The 17,743-nt window shown below is 36.8% G+C and overlaps 1 protein-coding gene across 1 annotated transcript in view; it reads right to left on the minus strand.

Annotated features, from left to right (window-relative positions):
• Positions 1–5,323: 5,323 nt before the first annotated feature.
• LOC113109524 (ciliary neurotrophic factor receptor subunit alpha-like) overlaps positions 5,324–17,743 on the minus strand; it is a 156,025-nt gene continuing 143,605 nt past the window's right edge. The window contains exons 7-9 of the mRNA XM_026273100.1: positions 13,527–13,716; positions 10,076–10,193; positions 5,324–6,471 (exon numbers count right to left, since the gene is read on the minus strand). Of these exons, the coding sequence (XP_026128885.1) occupies position 6,471; positions 10,076–10,193; positions 13,527–13,716 (309 nt within the window). The 3' untranslated portion in view covers positions 5,324–6,470. The remainder of the gene's footprint in view (positions 6,472–10,075; positions 10,194–13,526; positions 13,717–17,743) is intronic.

Below are 17,743 nucleotides of genomic sequence, written 5' to 3' on the forward strand. Positions count from 1 at the left end.
CTTTTGAAATATGTGGTAATTTAAGGAGAAGATACAGCATTGTGATCATGATATTGCATTTAAAGGCAACTTATTATGTTTTGTGTACATTTATATAATGGCGTAGACAGAGTACACCCATAATGCTTCTACCTTAACCATGTGATGCACGGTGTCTAATGAAGTGACTGGCAACAACAAAACAGCACCATGTGTCATGCTCCAAAGGTTTGGTTCACCCAAAAATGAAAATTCTGTCATTAATTACTCACCCTCATGTCGTTCCAACCCTGCAAGACCTTTGTCCATATTTGGGAAAAAAATATATATTTTAAATGAAATCTGAGAGCTTTCTGACCCTTTATAGACAGCAATGCAACTGGAACATTCAAGGCCCAGAAAGGTAGTTAGGACATCAGAAATCAGTCCATGTGATATCAGTTCAACTGTAAGTTTATGAAGCTGCAAGAAAACTTTTTCTGCCCAAAGAAAACAAAAATAATGACTTTAGTCAACAATTTCCATACCAGTATTTGGCTGAGAGTTCACTTCAGTGTATACTTTCATAAACTAATAAGTTGGTTGGGGTATAGAAAAGTACTTGTAAACTAACTGTATACCTGTAAGCAGTATTGGAGAAAGTAATGCATTATAATATGGCATTAACTGACAAATAAATGTAGCGAATTGAACACTGAAATGTACACATTTGTGAACTAAAACGTGGGCCAATTTAATCCCAAGAATTTTACATTTATACAAAATAGTAAACTTAGTAAAGTATTCTTGGAAAAATGTTCTGAAACTTCACTTAAGTATGCTGAATAAAATGAACTTGAAGTATAATTCTTCTGTTGAGATTATATATTTGAATACATTCTGGTTTTGATATAAAATAGAACAATGCAGTGTATTTCTTTCCTTTGCAATGTAATATTTAATGCATCAGAAGATTGATCAGTCGTGTGTCCTCAAATAACTTTAACAGCATATAACATCTTATAATATATATATATATATATATATAGTATACACACACACATACACAGGCACACACACACACACACACACACACACGGTTGTGCTTTTAAGTGAAAGTTCTTTCAAATAAAAAGGTGTTTTAATATCTTTCATCAAAAATTCAGTTTGATCGAACTTTGCCATCGAAACATCTTTGCTTGGTTTCCTTGTTCTCAAGAGTGATCTTCAGCTTCAGCTTCCAACATCAATTTTTCACAATCCAGTCAATTGCAGATAAATAAAATAAAGTCCCGCACTATTCTTTTCTCCCATTAGATATCCAGATTCACAGACTGTTTGAGAATTCAGTTTCATGTTAACAGATTATAATGCCATGTACTGTATAACATCAGTAGTGCGTTTTGAGTTAACATGAATAAATAATCATTAACCTATTACAATTATATGTAACGATGTAGGAATAACTTGCAAATAGATGCCTTATTGGAATTCAGTTGCAAAATTTATGAAAACCTAAAGGCTGATGCAGGTTTTATATTAAAACTGAACCAGGCAGGTTTTTGATGATGAAAATGTATCTTTGTGTAGAGCGAAAACATTGTTAAAATTGCAAAGTTTTGTGCACTGCCTCTGTGCAACCTCTCTCTAAAAATATAAATCATTTCTATTCACTTCGCAGACATCCTGATTCAACTCGTTTACAACAAATAAGTGCTATTTCATCTGCCAATCAAGATGCCAATAGCGAGCCCCACGAGCACCAGCTGTGTCAAAGACACGCTTCTGTGCGAACCCAAAGCTCCCTAATATCCCAGGCTGGCAGCTGTCCATCAGAGAACTCAAATCTAGCCCCCATAACTAACCCAGCCTCTCCCGCTTCCCCTGAACGCTACAGGGCTTGCATGGCCAATCACTCTTCGTAATGCCTGGCTAGACCGCTGTTGGGGAGCGCGAGCCTGCGAGCCATTGATTTTCCTGTAAGTTTCTCCTCTCCCTCACCAGCTAATAAGAGTTCTTGAGTTTGGACTTCAGAAGACTTTAAGTGAAGGGTAAGTCAACAGTGTGTCCCCAGGTGTACAGACAGAAAGATTGATGCTTGAAGGAGAGTTAAGGTTCTCACATACTGCAGTAACTCACATCTCAGTTGTTTGTGGAAAAACTTGAAGGAAATGTAAAAGAAAATCCAATATGGACATGTTATTTTCTCTTAACGGAATAGTTCACCCAAAATGAAACTTCTGTTATCATTCACTTGAAATTGTCGTTTGCTGTTCCAAACCGGCAGGATCTCATTTCTTCTTTGGAACACGAAGTTAAAAGGTAAAATATCTTCCCCCAAATATCTAAAGTGACATGACATTCAGCCAAGTATGGTGACCCATACTCAGATTTCATGCTCTGCATTTAACCCATCCAAAGTGCAAACACACACAGCATTGAACACACACACACACTGTAAACACACACCCAGAGCAGTGGGCAGCCATTTATGCTGCGGAGCACCTAAGTCGTGTTATTGCCAGCCTGAGATTCGAACCCACAACCCTAGGGTTAGGAGTCAAACTCTCTAACCACTAGGCCACGACTTCCCCATATATGGCACCATTGCAATGCTGAGGCATGTTGGAATCAGTGCTGCTTGGTTCTTTGTTGGCTCTGTTCACAGAGCAGTATATGGCCATCAGTACTGTTAAGTTCAAAATATGGTTAAATTCACACATTTTATGAGAGTAATGACCGCATTCTTCCAGCTCACACCCATAAATGTTCAGGGCCCGTAACCGTATTTTCAGTGAAGTCCTGTGGTGTGAACAGAACCAGACAGTCTGTTACGTCATACAGTGCAGGAGAGTATGGATGCCCATTTCTGCCACACACACACACACAAAAAAAAAAAGATTATTGCAACTTTATATCTCATAATTCTGGTTTATATATATATATATATATATATATATATATATATATATATATATTTTTTTTTTTTTTTTACAAAAATGTGAGATATAAACTCGCAATTCTGACAAAAAAGTCTGAATTTTTAGCTTATGTGTCACAGTTCATAATTTATTTCTCAGAATTGTGACTTTATGTTTTGCAATTGCGAGTTTATATCACGCAATCCTGAGAAAAATTTCAGAATTGCAAGTATCACGCAATTATGAGGAAAAAAGTCACAATTTTAAGTTCTTTATCACGCAGTTATGAGAAAAAAATTCAGAATTGTGAGATAAAAACGTCGCAATTACATTTTTAGTTTTTATTCAGTGGCAGAAATGGGCTTCCATAATTATTCCAAAATTGGACAGAGAGATATAAACTACTATATCTCCTAAAGTCACAAATGTGTTCTCTTTCAAATTTTTACTTAAATTGGTGAGACATTTACTCAAAACTGCAAGAAATAAAGTTAAAACTATTATAAACTCAGTTTTTAAAAAGTCTAAATTGTGTGATATACCTACAATCCTGGGGAAAACAAAGCAGCATAGTAAAATGTTAACTCAAAATCACAACTATTATTGTTATTATTTGTTCTTTCCTTCTTTCTTTGTAGAATCGAGCTGCATGCAGTCACTGTTTCCACTGGACCTGCTTCTGTCAGTTTTGTGATTGGATATCTACTGTAATATAAAAGCTGCTTACGGTCAAATTTTGACAAATGAACTCACATCTCAACTGTACACTTGAAATGGACTTGAAATGTGATGAGACATTACGGTTCAATGGGGGTCGACCATTTCTGATATTACTTTAGTAAACTGTCTCTATGGTTACATGTGATAGTAAGGCTCTATACTTCTTGTGAACAGGACATTTCAATACTCACCTGTAAGTAAATGTGGTCGTCAATCCCAAACACTGACAGTCTGAATGTAGCTTATAGCTCAATTCATAGCCGACAGGAGATATTCGTCTCCTTACAAAAATCTCTTGTATGGCTTCAGAGGACCTGGAATATAGCGCAAAACGTTTATTTTACTTACCTAATGGTGCTCTAGTTTCATTAGAAGAAAGGTCATGGGTTTGAAATGGTTAGTAAATGATTGTGTGTGTCTGTGTGTGTGTGCTAAACTACTACTTTAACAGAATGGTATTTGCAAGTGTGCATAAACACAAATTACAGCCTACAAAAAAGATATAAAGAAAAAAAGTACCATGAACCAATTATATAAATTACTGCAGAGCGTTTTATGGTTTCATGGATGTTTTGCAGAGACACAGGATGCTTTAATTGTACGTTTCAAATGCCATCATCTGTAATCTTCTTCAACCTCATCTTCCAGTGTTAGCTCACAGTCAAAGAAAAACATTTGTCAAGAGACTTTATCCACACTCTGTAAGAGTCAGAATAGTGCTTCTCAACTGGTGGGTCGTGACCCAAAATTGGTTCAGTAGTCAGTTCTTTTCAAAACACGTATGACAGTTTAATATTTCACATTTTGGCAAATTGGTTGCAAATTTGTATAGCCTCAAGGCCGTTCACACCAAGCACGATAACTATAAAGATAACGGTAGCACTTTATTTTTCAGTCCTGTTCCTCATGTACATACTATGTACTTATTATAGTAATAACAGTAACTACGTAATAACTAGGTACTAACCCTGAACCTATCCCTAAACCTAACCCTACCCCATTGTAGTTACCTTGTGTTACCAGAACTTTCTTATATAAATAAGTACACTATAAGTACATGTTAGTACACGTACTGTAAAATAAAGTGCAACCAAGATAACGATAAAAAATATAGTTCTAAAAATAATTCTCAATATTTAAGAATAGCAGAGTCCAGAGAGAAATTATATTGTTGGAATAATTTTCAGAACTATTTTTTTCAGGCTGATGAATGATACAAACATTGACAGCCAATCAGCATCAATCCTGCCATAACGAGCTCGAGAATTTAAAGCGACAGACACAAATGCGCTTAAAATAAACAGACAATATCGTTCACTGGTGTGGATGCTAATATCGTTATCTTTATAGTTATCGTTTAGGTTTTCGGGGCATTACTCAAACATTTTCATATGTTTGCTGACATCTACTTATAGTTGGGTTTCGGACTGGAACTTCATGCTTACTGTTATTCAAAAGACTGAATCCATATGAAATCAATACTTTATAAAATAGTTATGTTTTAGGGTTGCAGGTGAAAAAATAAAATAATTTGTCCCTTGATAAAAATTAGATAATGGCCAACATCCTCTAAAAACACAAACCAATCTATGTTCGTTAAATAGAGGTTTGAGGGACTGTTTTGTAAAGAATTTTGGTATTATGTTGGATCGCCAATATTAAACCAGTTGAGAAATACAACACGATCAATGATGGACACGAACAAAAAGACTGATAGCTTCTACTCATTGTGAAATGGTCACATTTAATGAACAACTTCTCATTTTATATACATCTATAAAAAGAACCCAGATACAGGTTACAAGAATCTAAAGCTAATACATACATTATTAAATAATAAACTTTTCTCATGTTAAAGATACATATCATAGTTTACAAAATATGATCAAGGAGAATTAAGCAATTATGAAGGTTTGAAAAGAAAGAGGGCGAAGAAAAAAGCAGACCACAAAGAAATTAAACAAAAAGGTTCTAAGGTTCTAAAATTATATTTTATTCAATGATAACCAAAACAAAACGAAATGATATTTCTTGAAGAAAGCAGTATTAAACTGTGATATTGACTAGAAAAGTCTGCAAAAACAGATGGTGAAAGGCAAAAAGGCAAAGAATGAAAAGATGTTTCCGAACGGTGCTTCATCTTCAGAAGGTCTGACACGACACGTTGTTCTTCCTGTTACAAAAGGTGGTCCAGAACAGTCCTAACCAATTTGTTATTTACAGTTCCAACTTCTCTGTGTTCAGGGGCCAAAAAATGATAAAAGAAAAAGCGGTAAACAAAAGGAATACAACAGATATTAAATGATGGCCTTCAAAATAAATGTGTTACTCTTCAGTCTTCGAAGCTTGTGAAGATTTTGTACTGCCAGTTTCAATCCCTTACAGACACAGGCTTGGGGAAGCTAGGGATCATGAAAAAGAAAAACAGTCCAAGTCTTTGGCATGATGAGTTAGCTGTATGTCGTGGAAATCGATGTTACACAAAATGAGCGTCCTCGGAACAGTTTGAAGAATCGAAATGGGCTGAACAATGTTTTGACAAACGAAAATGAGGTGGATGCATTTCGTTTTGTTTGTTTTCTTCTTGTGCTGCCAGGCAGGTGAGTCTCGTGTCCCCAAATCTTTTGCTCCCCTGGGGTTCGGTTCCTGTGTCTGCGTCTGGTATGTCATCATCAGAGATGTTGAGATGTTTTATTGTCCTTTTTTCTTCCTTTTGTAATTGTCAGCGTTTATTAATCTTCCTAGGTCTTTTTTCTTTCGTGAGAATAAGAAATTGAATTAAATTATCAATGCACGATATCTATTAACATGTGCAAAATAGAAATAGAAGACTCCTCATTTTTTTTTTTCCACAGGAATGAAGCTTACACATCTGGAAAAATGAAGAAAAGAAAATACATGTTAGCTTTGTGCATTCATTCATCTTTATTTTTTCCCCAGAGGTAATTCTCACTATCAAAGTAATTTTACATAGCAATATTTATTTATTTGTTTATGCAGAAATTATGCTCACTGTACAACAAACATGATGTAGAAATAATTGACAATTTAAACAATGCACCATTTTTCATGTTAGCACAATTACATTTATGTTGTAGCTGTAATAAAAAGTGGAGTAGAAAAATATTTGCTTAATTGTCATGGAAATAACAGAAATAATAGAATGGCTCTAAACTAGGCTTCACACAAAATAATTTCCCGTTTGGTGTGAAATACGACTGACATGAACTTCACAGATTTTGTACGACACATAACTTCTGAACATTTGAATGGCTGCTAGATTTAGTCACCATGCTAGTCTTCAAATAAACTTCACATAAATGCCATAGTCAACTCCTTAAACAAATCTGAAGACATTCCCCAACTGAGTACTTTTATACAGCGGTCAGCCTACTAGAGTTTAAATTGCCAAGACAGTATTGCAAATGAGAACAAACAGGGGCCAATGAGAGCAATATCCAAATGGCTCCCACTTCATGCCAGTGGGAAGATGTAATTGGTGGGCAGCCACCCGTGATGTTGCCTTTAATTTTGCCTTGGCCTGTTACGGGCTGACCAATTAAATCTCGCTCAAAACGGCTGGATGCGGAGGTATAAGGCGAAGGTATTTCTGGGTGTGAGTGGCTGTCTCGGGAGGGCGAACACATCCTACCCCTGAGGCGCTATCATACACTTCCTCCTGCCTTCCAGCTCCATGCATGAGCTTGTTTTAATTAGAGATAGGCTCGTTATGCCGTGTTGCTGAGTTGGAGATAACAGGCATGCTGTAAACATATGGTCCGAGTGTTAATGAATCTCAGGCTTGTTTCTCGAATATCTCCTCCTGCTTTCTGACTCGTGCAGGGGATTGAAGAGGGTTATGTGGCTGTAAGCACCAGTAACTGGGTCCATCCCTCAGTTTCTCAGGCGATTTGGGTTGATTTTGCCAGTCTAATGAGCCGATGGTCCCTGACTGGGTCCTGTATTGTATTGCTACAGTTTTTCAGGATGGAAGCCACCCTGTAATGGTGTCTAAGAATGTTAATTTTACATAATTACCAAAAAGCACAATAGTCTTTGTTTTGAGAGGGAAACGCTTCCAGTAGTCTGCCGATATCTAGTCCATTAGGTGTAGTACTTATGACTGTCAAGAGCAAGCGATACAAAATGGAAGTACTGTGAGTACTTGGAAAATGAATAAGTCTGAGTAGAGTTAAGACTACCACTTTCTAGACTCAAACCCAGATCCACTAAGACCTAAATCAAAACCAGACCCCCTGAGACCAAGATCAATACCAGACCCATGAGACTACAATCAATACCAGTCTCCTTAAGACCCAGAACAATACCAGACCACTTTAATACCTACATCACTAGCACACCCCCAATTACCCAGACCAGACCTCCTAAGATCCAGATCAATAGCAGAACCACTAAAGCTGAAAATATACTTCCCTTGTTCGTGTTCCGCCCGGGCTCACGGACTGTTTGCATGACAAATTTTTTGTCATCAGTACTGTCTGTTGATGTCTGCACACACGTCCTAGTTTTTGTGTCTGCGTGGCCTTGTGTAGAGACAACAGCGCATGTGGAAGTCATTTGAGCCTTTGAAAAGAATCGTCTACGAAATGAAGCTTTAAACAATAAAGCAATCCCAGCGCACTGTGATCCAGATGAAAACCAGAACCCTAAGATACAAACCTAGACAAATACCAGAACCACTAAGATCCAGATCAACACCAGAACCACTAAGATCCAGATCTACACTAAGACTAGACCTCTCAAGCCATGCATCCAGACTAAGGAACACTTAAACATCACCGTTTTCAACTAAAAAATTGTATACATTTTTATTGTCCATTTACATGACAACGGCACTTTGGGGGCCTGACAGCGTAAACAGCTTTCAAAGTGCACGTTTTTGCAAAGGATACAACCTGTCCTCCAACCAATACACTCGTATAGGTCTTTTGTCCAAATCACTGAAATACGACCTATCAGAGCGTATACTACAATTGCGCCCCTAACGACAAAAGGTCGTTTTCATATTAATATTTTGTACTCTTTTATTCTCACTCTTTTATTTGGTACATTATTGTGTTATACCTTGATATGTAATCATGCTATCATGGGTTCGAACCCAGAGAACGGACATGCACGTAAAATGTATATGCTCAATAAATCATAATTTATCATGATTTCTGTGAGGGTTAGGTTTCGGGGCGGGGTTAGGTGTGGTCATTCGAACGAATAAGCCACCTAAAAAAATCTGTAGGAAATACTGTGAGATCGATGTAAAAAGCCCACACTTTGCATTTAAATAAACATGCGTTTTGATTGGTAATGAAGTTATGCGTCATTTCATGACGACAGATTCAATGCAATACTGTCATCATTTTTACACCCACTAGAGGCCACTTAACTTTCAAACGCAAATATAGGTCATAATAAGGTGCTTGCACAAACAACCTATATGGTCATTTTTTGTTGGAGGACAGGCTCAAAGGATACCTTATCGTCTCAGTTTAAACTATAAAATCATGAATTTATGATAACAATTTTGACATGTGCATGCCTATTAGGTTATCAATAAATAGGAATGCGTAAAATGCATTTATGCACACAATGTTTCTTTACATCGCCTACTACTGGCCTGGAATGCACAATACAGCTTTTTTTGTTGTTGTTTTTGCTAATTTGTTTGAACGCAAGGCATTTTGACAAACATTGCTTACTCATTTACTAATATAAAGACATTTTGTAAATGGAATGCTTAGCCATTCTTCTTAATTCAACTAGTAGTTGACTTAATTAGATTGACCTTGGAAATAGATAACTGTGTCTTGTTTAAGACCCAGACCTTGACTAGATGTGTGGTCACAATTACCTTTATAAACTTTAGTCATTTCAATTGGAATCAAAACGATTGGGGATTTTGCATGAAGGCAAAAGGTTTTCCCATGTAGATTTCATTACAGGTTCAAGATGATAATGTGGATTCGCCATGTTGACCAAAAGAAACCTGCTTGTAGGAGCTGTGCTTCCTGTCTCACTACACTACTGACAATTAGCCAAATTTAGCCAACAGTTCCTTAATGTGACCATGACCTAAGACGAATTGAACATTTATAAGTTTGGTGAACTTTCAGTTAAGTACTTCATGTTTTGAAGACCCAAACCAAAACACTGATCAACGAGACCCAGACCAAGGTATATGTTATGTGTCATATAGAGGTCTAAAGACCAAAACCACAAAATCAAGACTCCAACTCTGATAATGAGTGAAACAAACATGACACAGCTTTGGTTAGTCACTGAGTTACAGTATCTCTTTAATAAACTATGTGCAAATGTTCTGACTATTAGTTAGTTATCTGTGTCTCAAGTGTATTGTGAGCTTGTATTGTACATAATTAGGAAAATTGTTGTCCAGCTGCATAAATAATGTGGTAAGCCTCTTATGATTTTTTTGTTCGCATTGCAGTGAGGTCACGCACCACATGATGGACAGCAGGACGCAGGCTAGGAGGAGGTGGGTTGACCAGAGAAGGGTGGAGCAGGCCGCTGTGGGTTCACCCACTCGTGGTGCGGCTGAAGGCGGTCCGGGGGTGGTTTCTGCCAGGGGAGAAGAAAATGGTCATTATTTCTAAGTATTTTAACAGGAAATGGTGTTTAAATCCATGGTTCATGTACAGTACAAAATATGGATGAATGATACAAAATGACATTTAATTCATTTGTTAATTCCTTAATCAATACAATAAAAAGCAATAAATTCAATGACTTCATCAAAGATGTAGGTTTCTTTGTTTCCGCATTATTTCCGATTTTGATCATTTTAGGTCAAACCGTTCTTGTCTGTGACTCATATAATGGAGGTCTATGGCCACCACTTCAAAGAGCATGCACAGAGGAGTCCAAATTAAACACTTCCCCAGCGTAAGTACACATTGATGACCTAAGACACGAAACGAGTGGTTTGTGTAAGAAAACAAACAGTATTTATATTGTTTTTACCTCTTGTACACAAACACGTCCAACTGATCTGAGTGCGCGAGTGCTTCCTCCTGATGTGACGTGTGCGCGCGCTCTGGCTTAGTCTGCGCAAGCGCGGAAAGTGCCGTAAGTGATCTCTCGTGCGTGTCTGCACTCATTGTTTACACTTACTGTCTATAGTAAACACAGATTTCGGAAGTGTTACCTTTCACTGTGAAGATTTAAACATATTTAGATGTACAGGAAATTGCAATGGAAGACGATTTCAATATATTCATAGACAACGTTTAATTTTTTTAGTCGCAGCGTTTTACACGTTGTGTTTAGTTTGCCACGTATAAACTGGGAGCGATGTCCAATGCCAGAGGGACCCAATGGCATGCTGTCAATAGAGTGAGTAATGTGTTGTATTTTTATTATAATCGCAACGATTATAGGGTGCATTATAAACAAATGAATTAATTAATTACAAGTACTGTATTATATTTCAGACAGTGCAGATTGGTGGCGTATCGTGTGGTAAAGAGTAAACAATGAGTGAGGTACACGCACGAGAGATCAGTTCCGGCGCTTTCCGCGCTTGCGCAGACTAAGCCAGAGCGCGCACGTCACATCAGGAAGCACTCGCGCACTCAGATCAGTTGGACTTGGTTGTGTACAAGAGGTAAAAACAATATAAATACTGTTCGTTTTCTTACACAAACCGCTCGTTTCGTGTCTTAGGTCATCAATGTGTACTTACGATGGGGAATTGTTTAATTTGGACTCCTCTGTGCATGCTCTTTGAGGTGGTGACCATAGACCTCCATTATATGAGTCACAGACAAGAACGGTTTGACCTAAAAATATCAAAATTGGAAATACTGTGGAAACAAAGAAACCTACATCTTGGATGTCCTTGAGGTAAGCTAAAACACACCAAAATGTAATTTCATTTTTGAAAGTGAACTATCCCTTTAACAGTAGAGGAAAAAAAACAAAACAAAAAACAAAAAACAAAAAACTAAATGAAATGTGACTGGTCACTTTTCCCATCAGTTTGACAGTCTCTTCCTGTGTAAGTGAATGGGTCTTGGAGTCAAAAGTCTGGTTGCATGAGACATTCATTATAATAAAATAAAGTTTATATCTGTAACTCATAATACACTACCATTAAAACAGCATTTTGAGTTAACTAAACAACTGCTCCAATACCATCTGATCATTTTTCTGCTGTGCAATTTTCAATTCAATTGACTTCACAACTGCAAGTAGATATTAGTTATTGTTTTTATATCGCTTTTTTTATTGTTTTATTTTGTGCAGTGTGACAATGTGTGAAATGACTCCTTGAAAAACACTGCCGATAAAGTTGAAAGAGCCGTCTCGCGCAATGACTCTCATCTCAAATTAAGCATATAAAATGCTGAAATAACAGGCAAAAGAGGAATTACTTCAAGGACGTTCTGTTTTACCCAGGAGAAAAGAAAGAAAAGCTTTTAGAGAGAGTGTTTTGACACACAACTCACAAAACTACATGCAATTCTGCTGACTTTCTCTTTCTTTCCTCCGTTCCAAGTATAGTGTGGATTAAATACGCTGAGTGCATGGAGGGGTGGAAACTCAATACTGTCTGCTGGATCAAACCGAGCGGGGCAGCCGTCACTAGATATTACTTCTAATAACAGTCATCAAGTTGTCAGTGCTATTTATAAAACAAAATGTACATAGGCTATCACTAGGGTTTTCAAGTCAAGATTCTCTTTGTCCATCCCGAAAGGACCACAGTATCAGAACTCGTAAATCCCAAACTGGGATGCAATGAAACTAATATTGCATGTAGGCCATCAGAACTTCAGCTTTATTTAATGGTTTCTCTTTTTGGCCATTAAATCGCTAAAAATACATGTACAAAGAGAGTTTGTAACCATAACTATACAAAGCATACAGAAATGACTTACTGCACACTGGGTTGACTAATACTACTATAGAATAATAGTCTTACCAGGATGAAAAACAAAATGTTTATTTTTTAATTCTTATTATATACTAAACCCACGCAAAGAACGTTCCTCATCACTGAAGTGGGCCATGATTTCAGTCTAGCCTAAGTTAAACATTCCTGCAAAACTCACATTATAATCGGTGACATTTCCTACACAGCATAATAATTAGATAATAATAATGAATACTAATAAAATAATTAAAGATACATTGTATCTGCACTGTTTATGAAAGAATTTGCAAGAGTGCAGAACTCAGAGTACATGCTTAATGAAATGATATTGCGACACCCCTGTAATGTGAATGAATGGGTAGTGGTACAGTCCATAAAATATGCTGTATATTCGAGAATGTGCACATTGATCGTTAAACTGAAGAGATGTGAACTTGGAGGATTCTGTGATGGTAATTTTATTCCAGGAACTGATTGGGTGGTGAAAAGTGTCTGTAGAATGGAGTCAGGGCTGAATCCAGACCTTTGCAGCGGACTGTGAAGGACAACTCTCAGTTCTGAGAAGGCTTTGTGACTGGCTAAGCTACCAAAAGAATCCCGGTCTGTTTTCTTTTGGATAAATGGACTGAAGAACTGAACACAATTTGACCAGGAGCATGTGCTGAGGAGGTAAACAGGGTTGATTTGAGTTCACACTGGCTGAATGGACACCACATGGCTATTTTCAGGTGTCAAAATTAAATATGGCATCTCCTTATAATGTTCATCCTTAAACTTAACAGAACCTGATGTCAATTCCTCATGAAACTCAGAGCGCATCAACTATTCATTTGTTGGTGAAGCTCTCTGACAGCAGAGGGCACCGTGACTTTGAGATGCAGGGATACAGACATCGTCTCCTCATTATCAGCCACTTTTATTGTTCTGTGGGAGGACAGAGATCATGGGGGGCAGACGGGCCCACCATTACAATGAATATGAGAGTAGTGTGCGTATGGCTGGCAACTCATGCATACCTGGGATAATGTCGCTCTCAGTGGTGGAGGTGATGGGCTTGGGTTCCTCCATCCAGGGGGTGGCATGGACAGCCACGCTCCAGTCGCTCCAAGTGCCGATCTCCATGTCCTTGGCTGCCAGTTGGATGATGTACTCTTTCCCTGCGTAGGCGTCGGTAATGGTGTGGGAGGTGCTGTCAGAGAGCTCCACCTGTCAATCAATAACAAGAGCCAATCAGGGATATGGAACTTATGGGAATGATGCGAGCTGTTGAGAGGATTACATACGAGATGCACACCATGAAGAATGTATCATTAGAGGAGTTTGTGGGAAAGGGTTGATCAGTGGCTTTTGGGTGGTTGAGGGGGGCTTCTTGCCAAAGCTAACAGGAAATGATGGGTGCAGGGGTGGGTTTAGATCATGATGCAGGCTGGATTTGAATATTCATCTTCAAACAAACAAAATGGATTTTCAATAAATGGAATTTAGATTACGTAAATGCAAACATTAATCTGGTATTAAAAATAAATAATTAAATCAAACAAACTAATAAATAAATAACTATTTAATAGTAAGTAAAAAAAGAAATTATATTTTCACATTTCTATAAAATTATCAGTACAGCAAAAATCTATTTAAATAATATTTAAGTTATAATAATATTACAATTATTAAGGTGCCCGTAAGGTGACATGGTCGGTTCACTAAGTTTTGTCATGGCCACGAGATATTCATTTGAGGGAACGTCATATTAGCTTGTGGGAATGTGATATTATGTCATGGCCACGAGATCATTTTGTCGAGGTAACGACATCCTTATTTCATGGGTTCAAGATTATGCTGAGTGAACGACATTAATTTCTCGTGGCCACGACCTCTTATGTTGAGCGAACTCCATGTTTTTCTTGTGGCCATGAGATTAATCCATAAACAATCCTGCATGACCATAACAACCTGGGATTATCAGAGATTTATATTAATATTTTTTCATTATTATTTTATTTTACATTTACATTTAGTCATTAAGAAGATGCTTTTATCCAAAGTGACTTACAAATGAGGACAGTGGAAGCAATCAAAAACAACAGAAGAGCAAATGAAACAGAAGTGCTATAACAAGTCTTAGTTAGCTTAAACACAGTACACATAGCAAGGGCTTTTAAATAATATAATAAATAAAAAGAAAACAGATAGAATAAAAAAAAGAATACAGCAAACTAGTGTTAGAGGTCTTTTTTATAATTTTATAATAAATGAAAAGAAAATAGATAGAATACAAAAAAATTTAGAAAGGTAGTTAGATATATATATTTTTAAGAATAGAATTAGAATAGTGATTGCTAAATATATTATTATTATTATTATTATTATTATTATTATTATTAATTGCATTTAAAAACAATTTGAATGAATTGACTTCAAATAATAATAATAATAATAATAATAATAATATTATTATTATTATTATTATTATTATTATTATTATTATTATTATTATTATTATTATTAATTGCATTTAAAAACAATTTGAATGAATTGACTTCAAATAATAATAATAATAATAATAATAATAATAATAATAATATTTGCATTTGCACTTGCATTTGAATAATGGCACTTTATAATTACATCAATATTTCAGTTAAAATAAAAATAACTTACTCATTCTCATACAAAATCTCATAGAAAATGCAATATGACCAAACAACATGTCTGAGTCATCAAGTCTGTTGATAGTCTGCTTCCTGTTTGTGTGCTGCAGTGGATTTGCACACACCTGAGGACCACCTGTGGACGCTTTGGTGCCTGTGGGTAATGAGGGTCACTTGACCACAACAGAGTAGAGCACAAAGAGGCTGGGAAGTCCCGTGCATGTCTTGGCCGCTTTGAGGAGGGGGACATTTGACTAATGCACTGCAGCTGAGGCCTGTGAAGGGAGATGAGTGATGGTAGAGACGTCCCAGCGTCTATGACTCATCCCGTGCATCCATCACTGGCCTGTCCTGCACTGCTGAAGCTCCGGTCTGGAACTCAAAATCATGTGTGGCGCTCAGTTGCAGTTGCTTAATCTGTGTTTTTTCGCTCTTTATCTGTCGCACAGCAGGACTGCGGAAAATTCTGAGCTTTCTTTTTCAATTTATGAGTTGCAATGTGAATTTAATTGGCATTGACCACATAATGTTGAACTGGAATGACAGGAAGATATATGTATTTTTTTTAACTTAATTTAAATGTAAGGTGTACATGTAAGAGTTGCATGAGTGTTCTTTTTTTTTTTTTTTTTGACAGAATGTGACTAGCTTTCATTATTTATTTTGACTAATTATGCCATTTAAACGTAAACATTTCATTTACGAACACCTGAGAAGAGATGATGCTGACCCTCAGAGGACCTCAGATGATGCTAACCCTGAATCAACAAACAGAACTAACAATTATTAATAAATGTGTGACTGCATCATATAATAACTTAATAATATTGTTACAAATAAACTTGAATTGAATTGAATTGAATTTTTCTGAAGTGGTAAGGCTTAGTAGTTTAATTGTTGTCGAAGCAATTCATTTTTATCCACAGAGCAATGCAACATACTGTACACAAAAAAGCTAACATTATTGTAAAGTGGCATTACAGTTCAGTTCTGAATGGTGCACAGACCTCATGCCTGGTATTACTTCGCCCACAAAGTGAGATCCCAGTGCAGTATACAAAGTGCAAAGCATATTTTCTGAAGAATTTACTATTACTTCATCGGCTCCCAGGTCTCCTAAGTACAGCTGCACAACACAGAGAAAAAGTGAGCGGGAAAATTGGAGTGTGTTTTCTGTGAGACTCAGAGAATACCTCATCTGCACCTGAGCTGCTCACAACAAAGACCAAAAGAGGTTTTTTTCTACTGTGAATTTCCACTAGCAGTGTCTGCAAGTCCATTTCCATCTAGTGTGCGCAGACAAACGCAGCATGTGTGGCTTTTAGTCTCCACATTTACATTTTAATTGAACTTTATCTTTCATAATTGGGAAAGAGAGCATTGCTCATTTCCCCAGCGCTCCTCAAAACCCACAAAACAAAAGCTGCATCCTTTTCATTTCAGATTAAACCACGTTCTCCGCGCTTTCCCCACAGTGGCCACTGGGCACCTGGGGCTGTCAAGTGTTTGATTCGATTATTATCAAACTGCAATGTGTTGTACATCTATTGTACTATATTTCGAGCTGAAATAAACTAAAATGGCTTTGAATTGTAAATGTGTGCTATTCATTCTCAAAATCCCATTCACATCAGTGACAGTTTCTCAGTTGGCGTGGCTATTTCTGAATGGATGTTATTGGACAAAGAACGGTATAGATATGGCATTGACCCGCTGAACCCTCAACCGATGGCATTCATTTAACTAAACAATGGCAGATGGGGAGCATTTGTGAAATTTTCTACCCGGGCTCATTGGAAATACATGGCTCTACTAATACATGCCTGCAAAACTCAAAACTGAAAAAAAAAACTACCTATACATATCAAATCACTGCAGTTTCCAGTTGAAATGCATACAAGATGCAGCAAAAGTAGTTTAAATTAAGAAAGCCTAAACTCTTTGCACATTATCATGTTCTTAAAAAGATGCAATCCCATACGCTATATATACTTGCTAACTGTAGAAGTTTGTTTCGGTACATTTTGGTAAATAGTGTGCGGTATTGCATCTTTTTTTATATTTTTCACAGTTTTACTGGACTAGCTTTCCTAAGCACCTATCGTTCTTTTTAGGGTTTGCGGTTTGTGGTGATTTAACATTATAATGTTATGATTTCAAAACTATTTTAACATGCTGTGATATTTGAGAACCAATACTTTTGAATATTAGCGTCACATACAATATGGGTTTTCTAATACAGTAGGTTTGCTCGATAGCTCGATAGATGAAGACTACAGTTCGACCAAACAGCCCAAACCTGTGTAGAATGAAAATAAATTAGCAGCGTTTCATCAGCCAGTGTGTTTTGATATCACTTTTGCATTCGTTAACACTATCGGGTAGGTTTAGGATCGGGTTTGGTGTTATTTTCCAGCACAAAAAAAAAAAAAAAACTTACCGTATTTTTCGGACTATAAGTCACACCTAAGTATAAGTCGCATCAGTCCAAAAATAGGTCATGATGAGGAAAAAAAACATATATAAGTCGCATTTATTTAGAACCAAGAACCAAGAGAAAACATTACCGTCTACAGCCGCGAGAG

The sequence above is a fragment of the Carassius auratus genome, chromosome 10 (assembly GCF_003368295.1).
Source record: "Carassius auratus strain Wakin chromosome 10, ASM336829v1, whole genome shotgun sequence".
NCBI classification, from domain to species: Eukaryota; Metazoa; Chordata; class Actinopteri; order Cypriniformes; family Cyprinidae; genus Carassius; species Carassius auratus.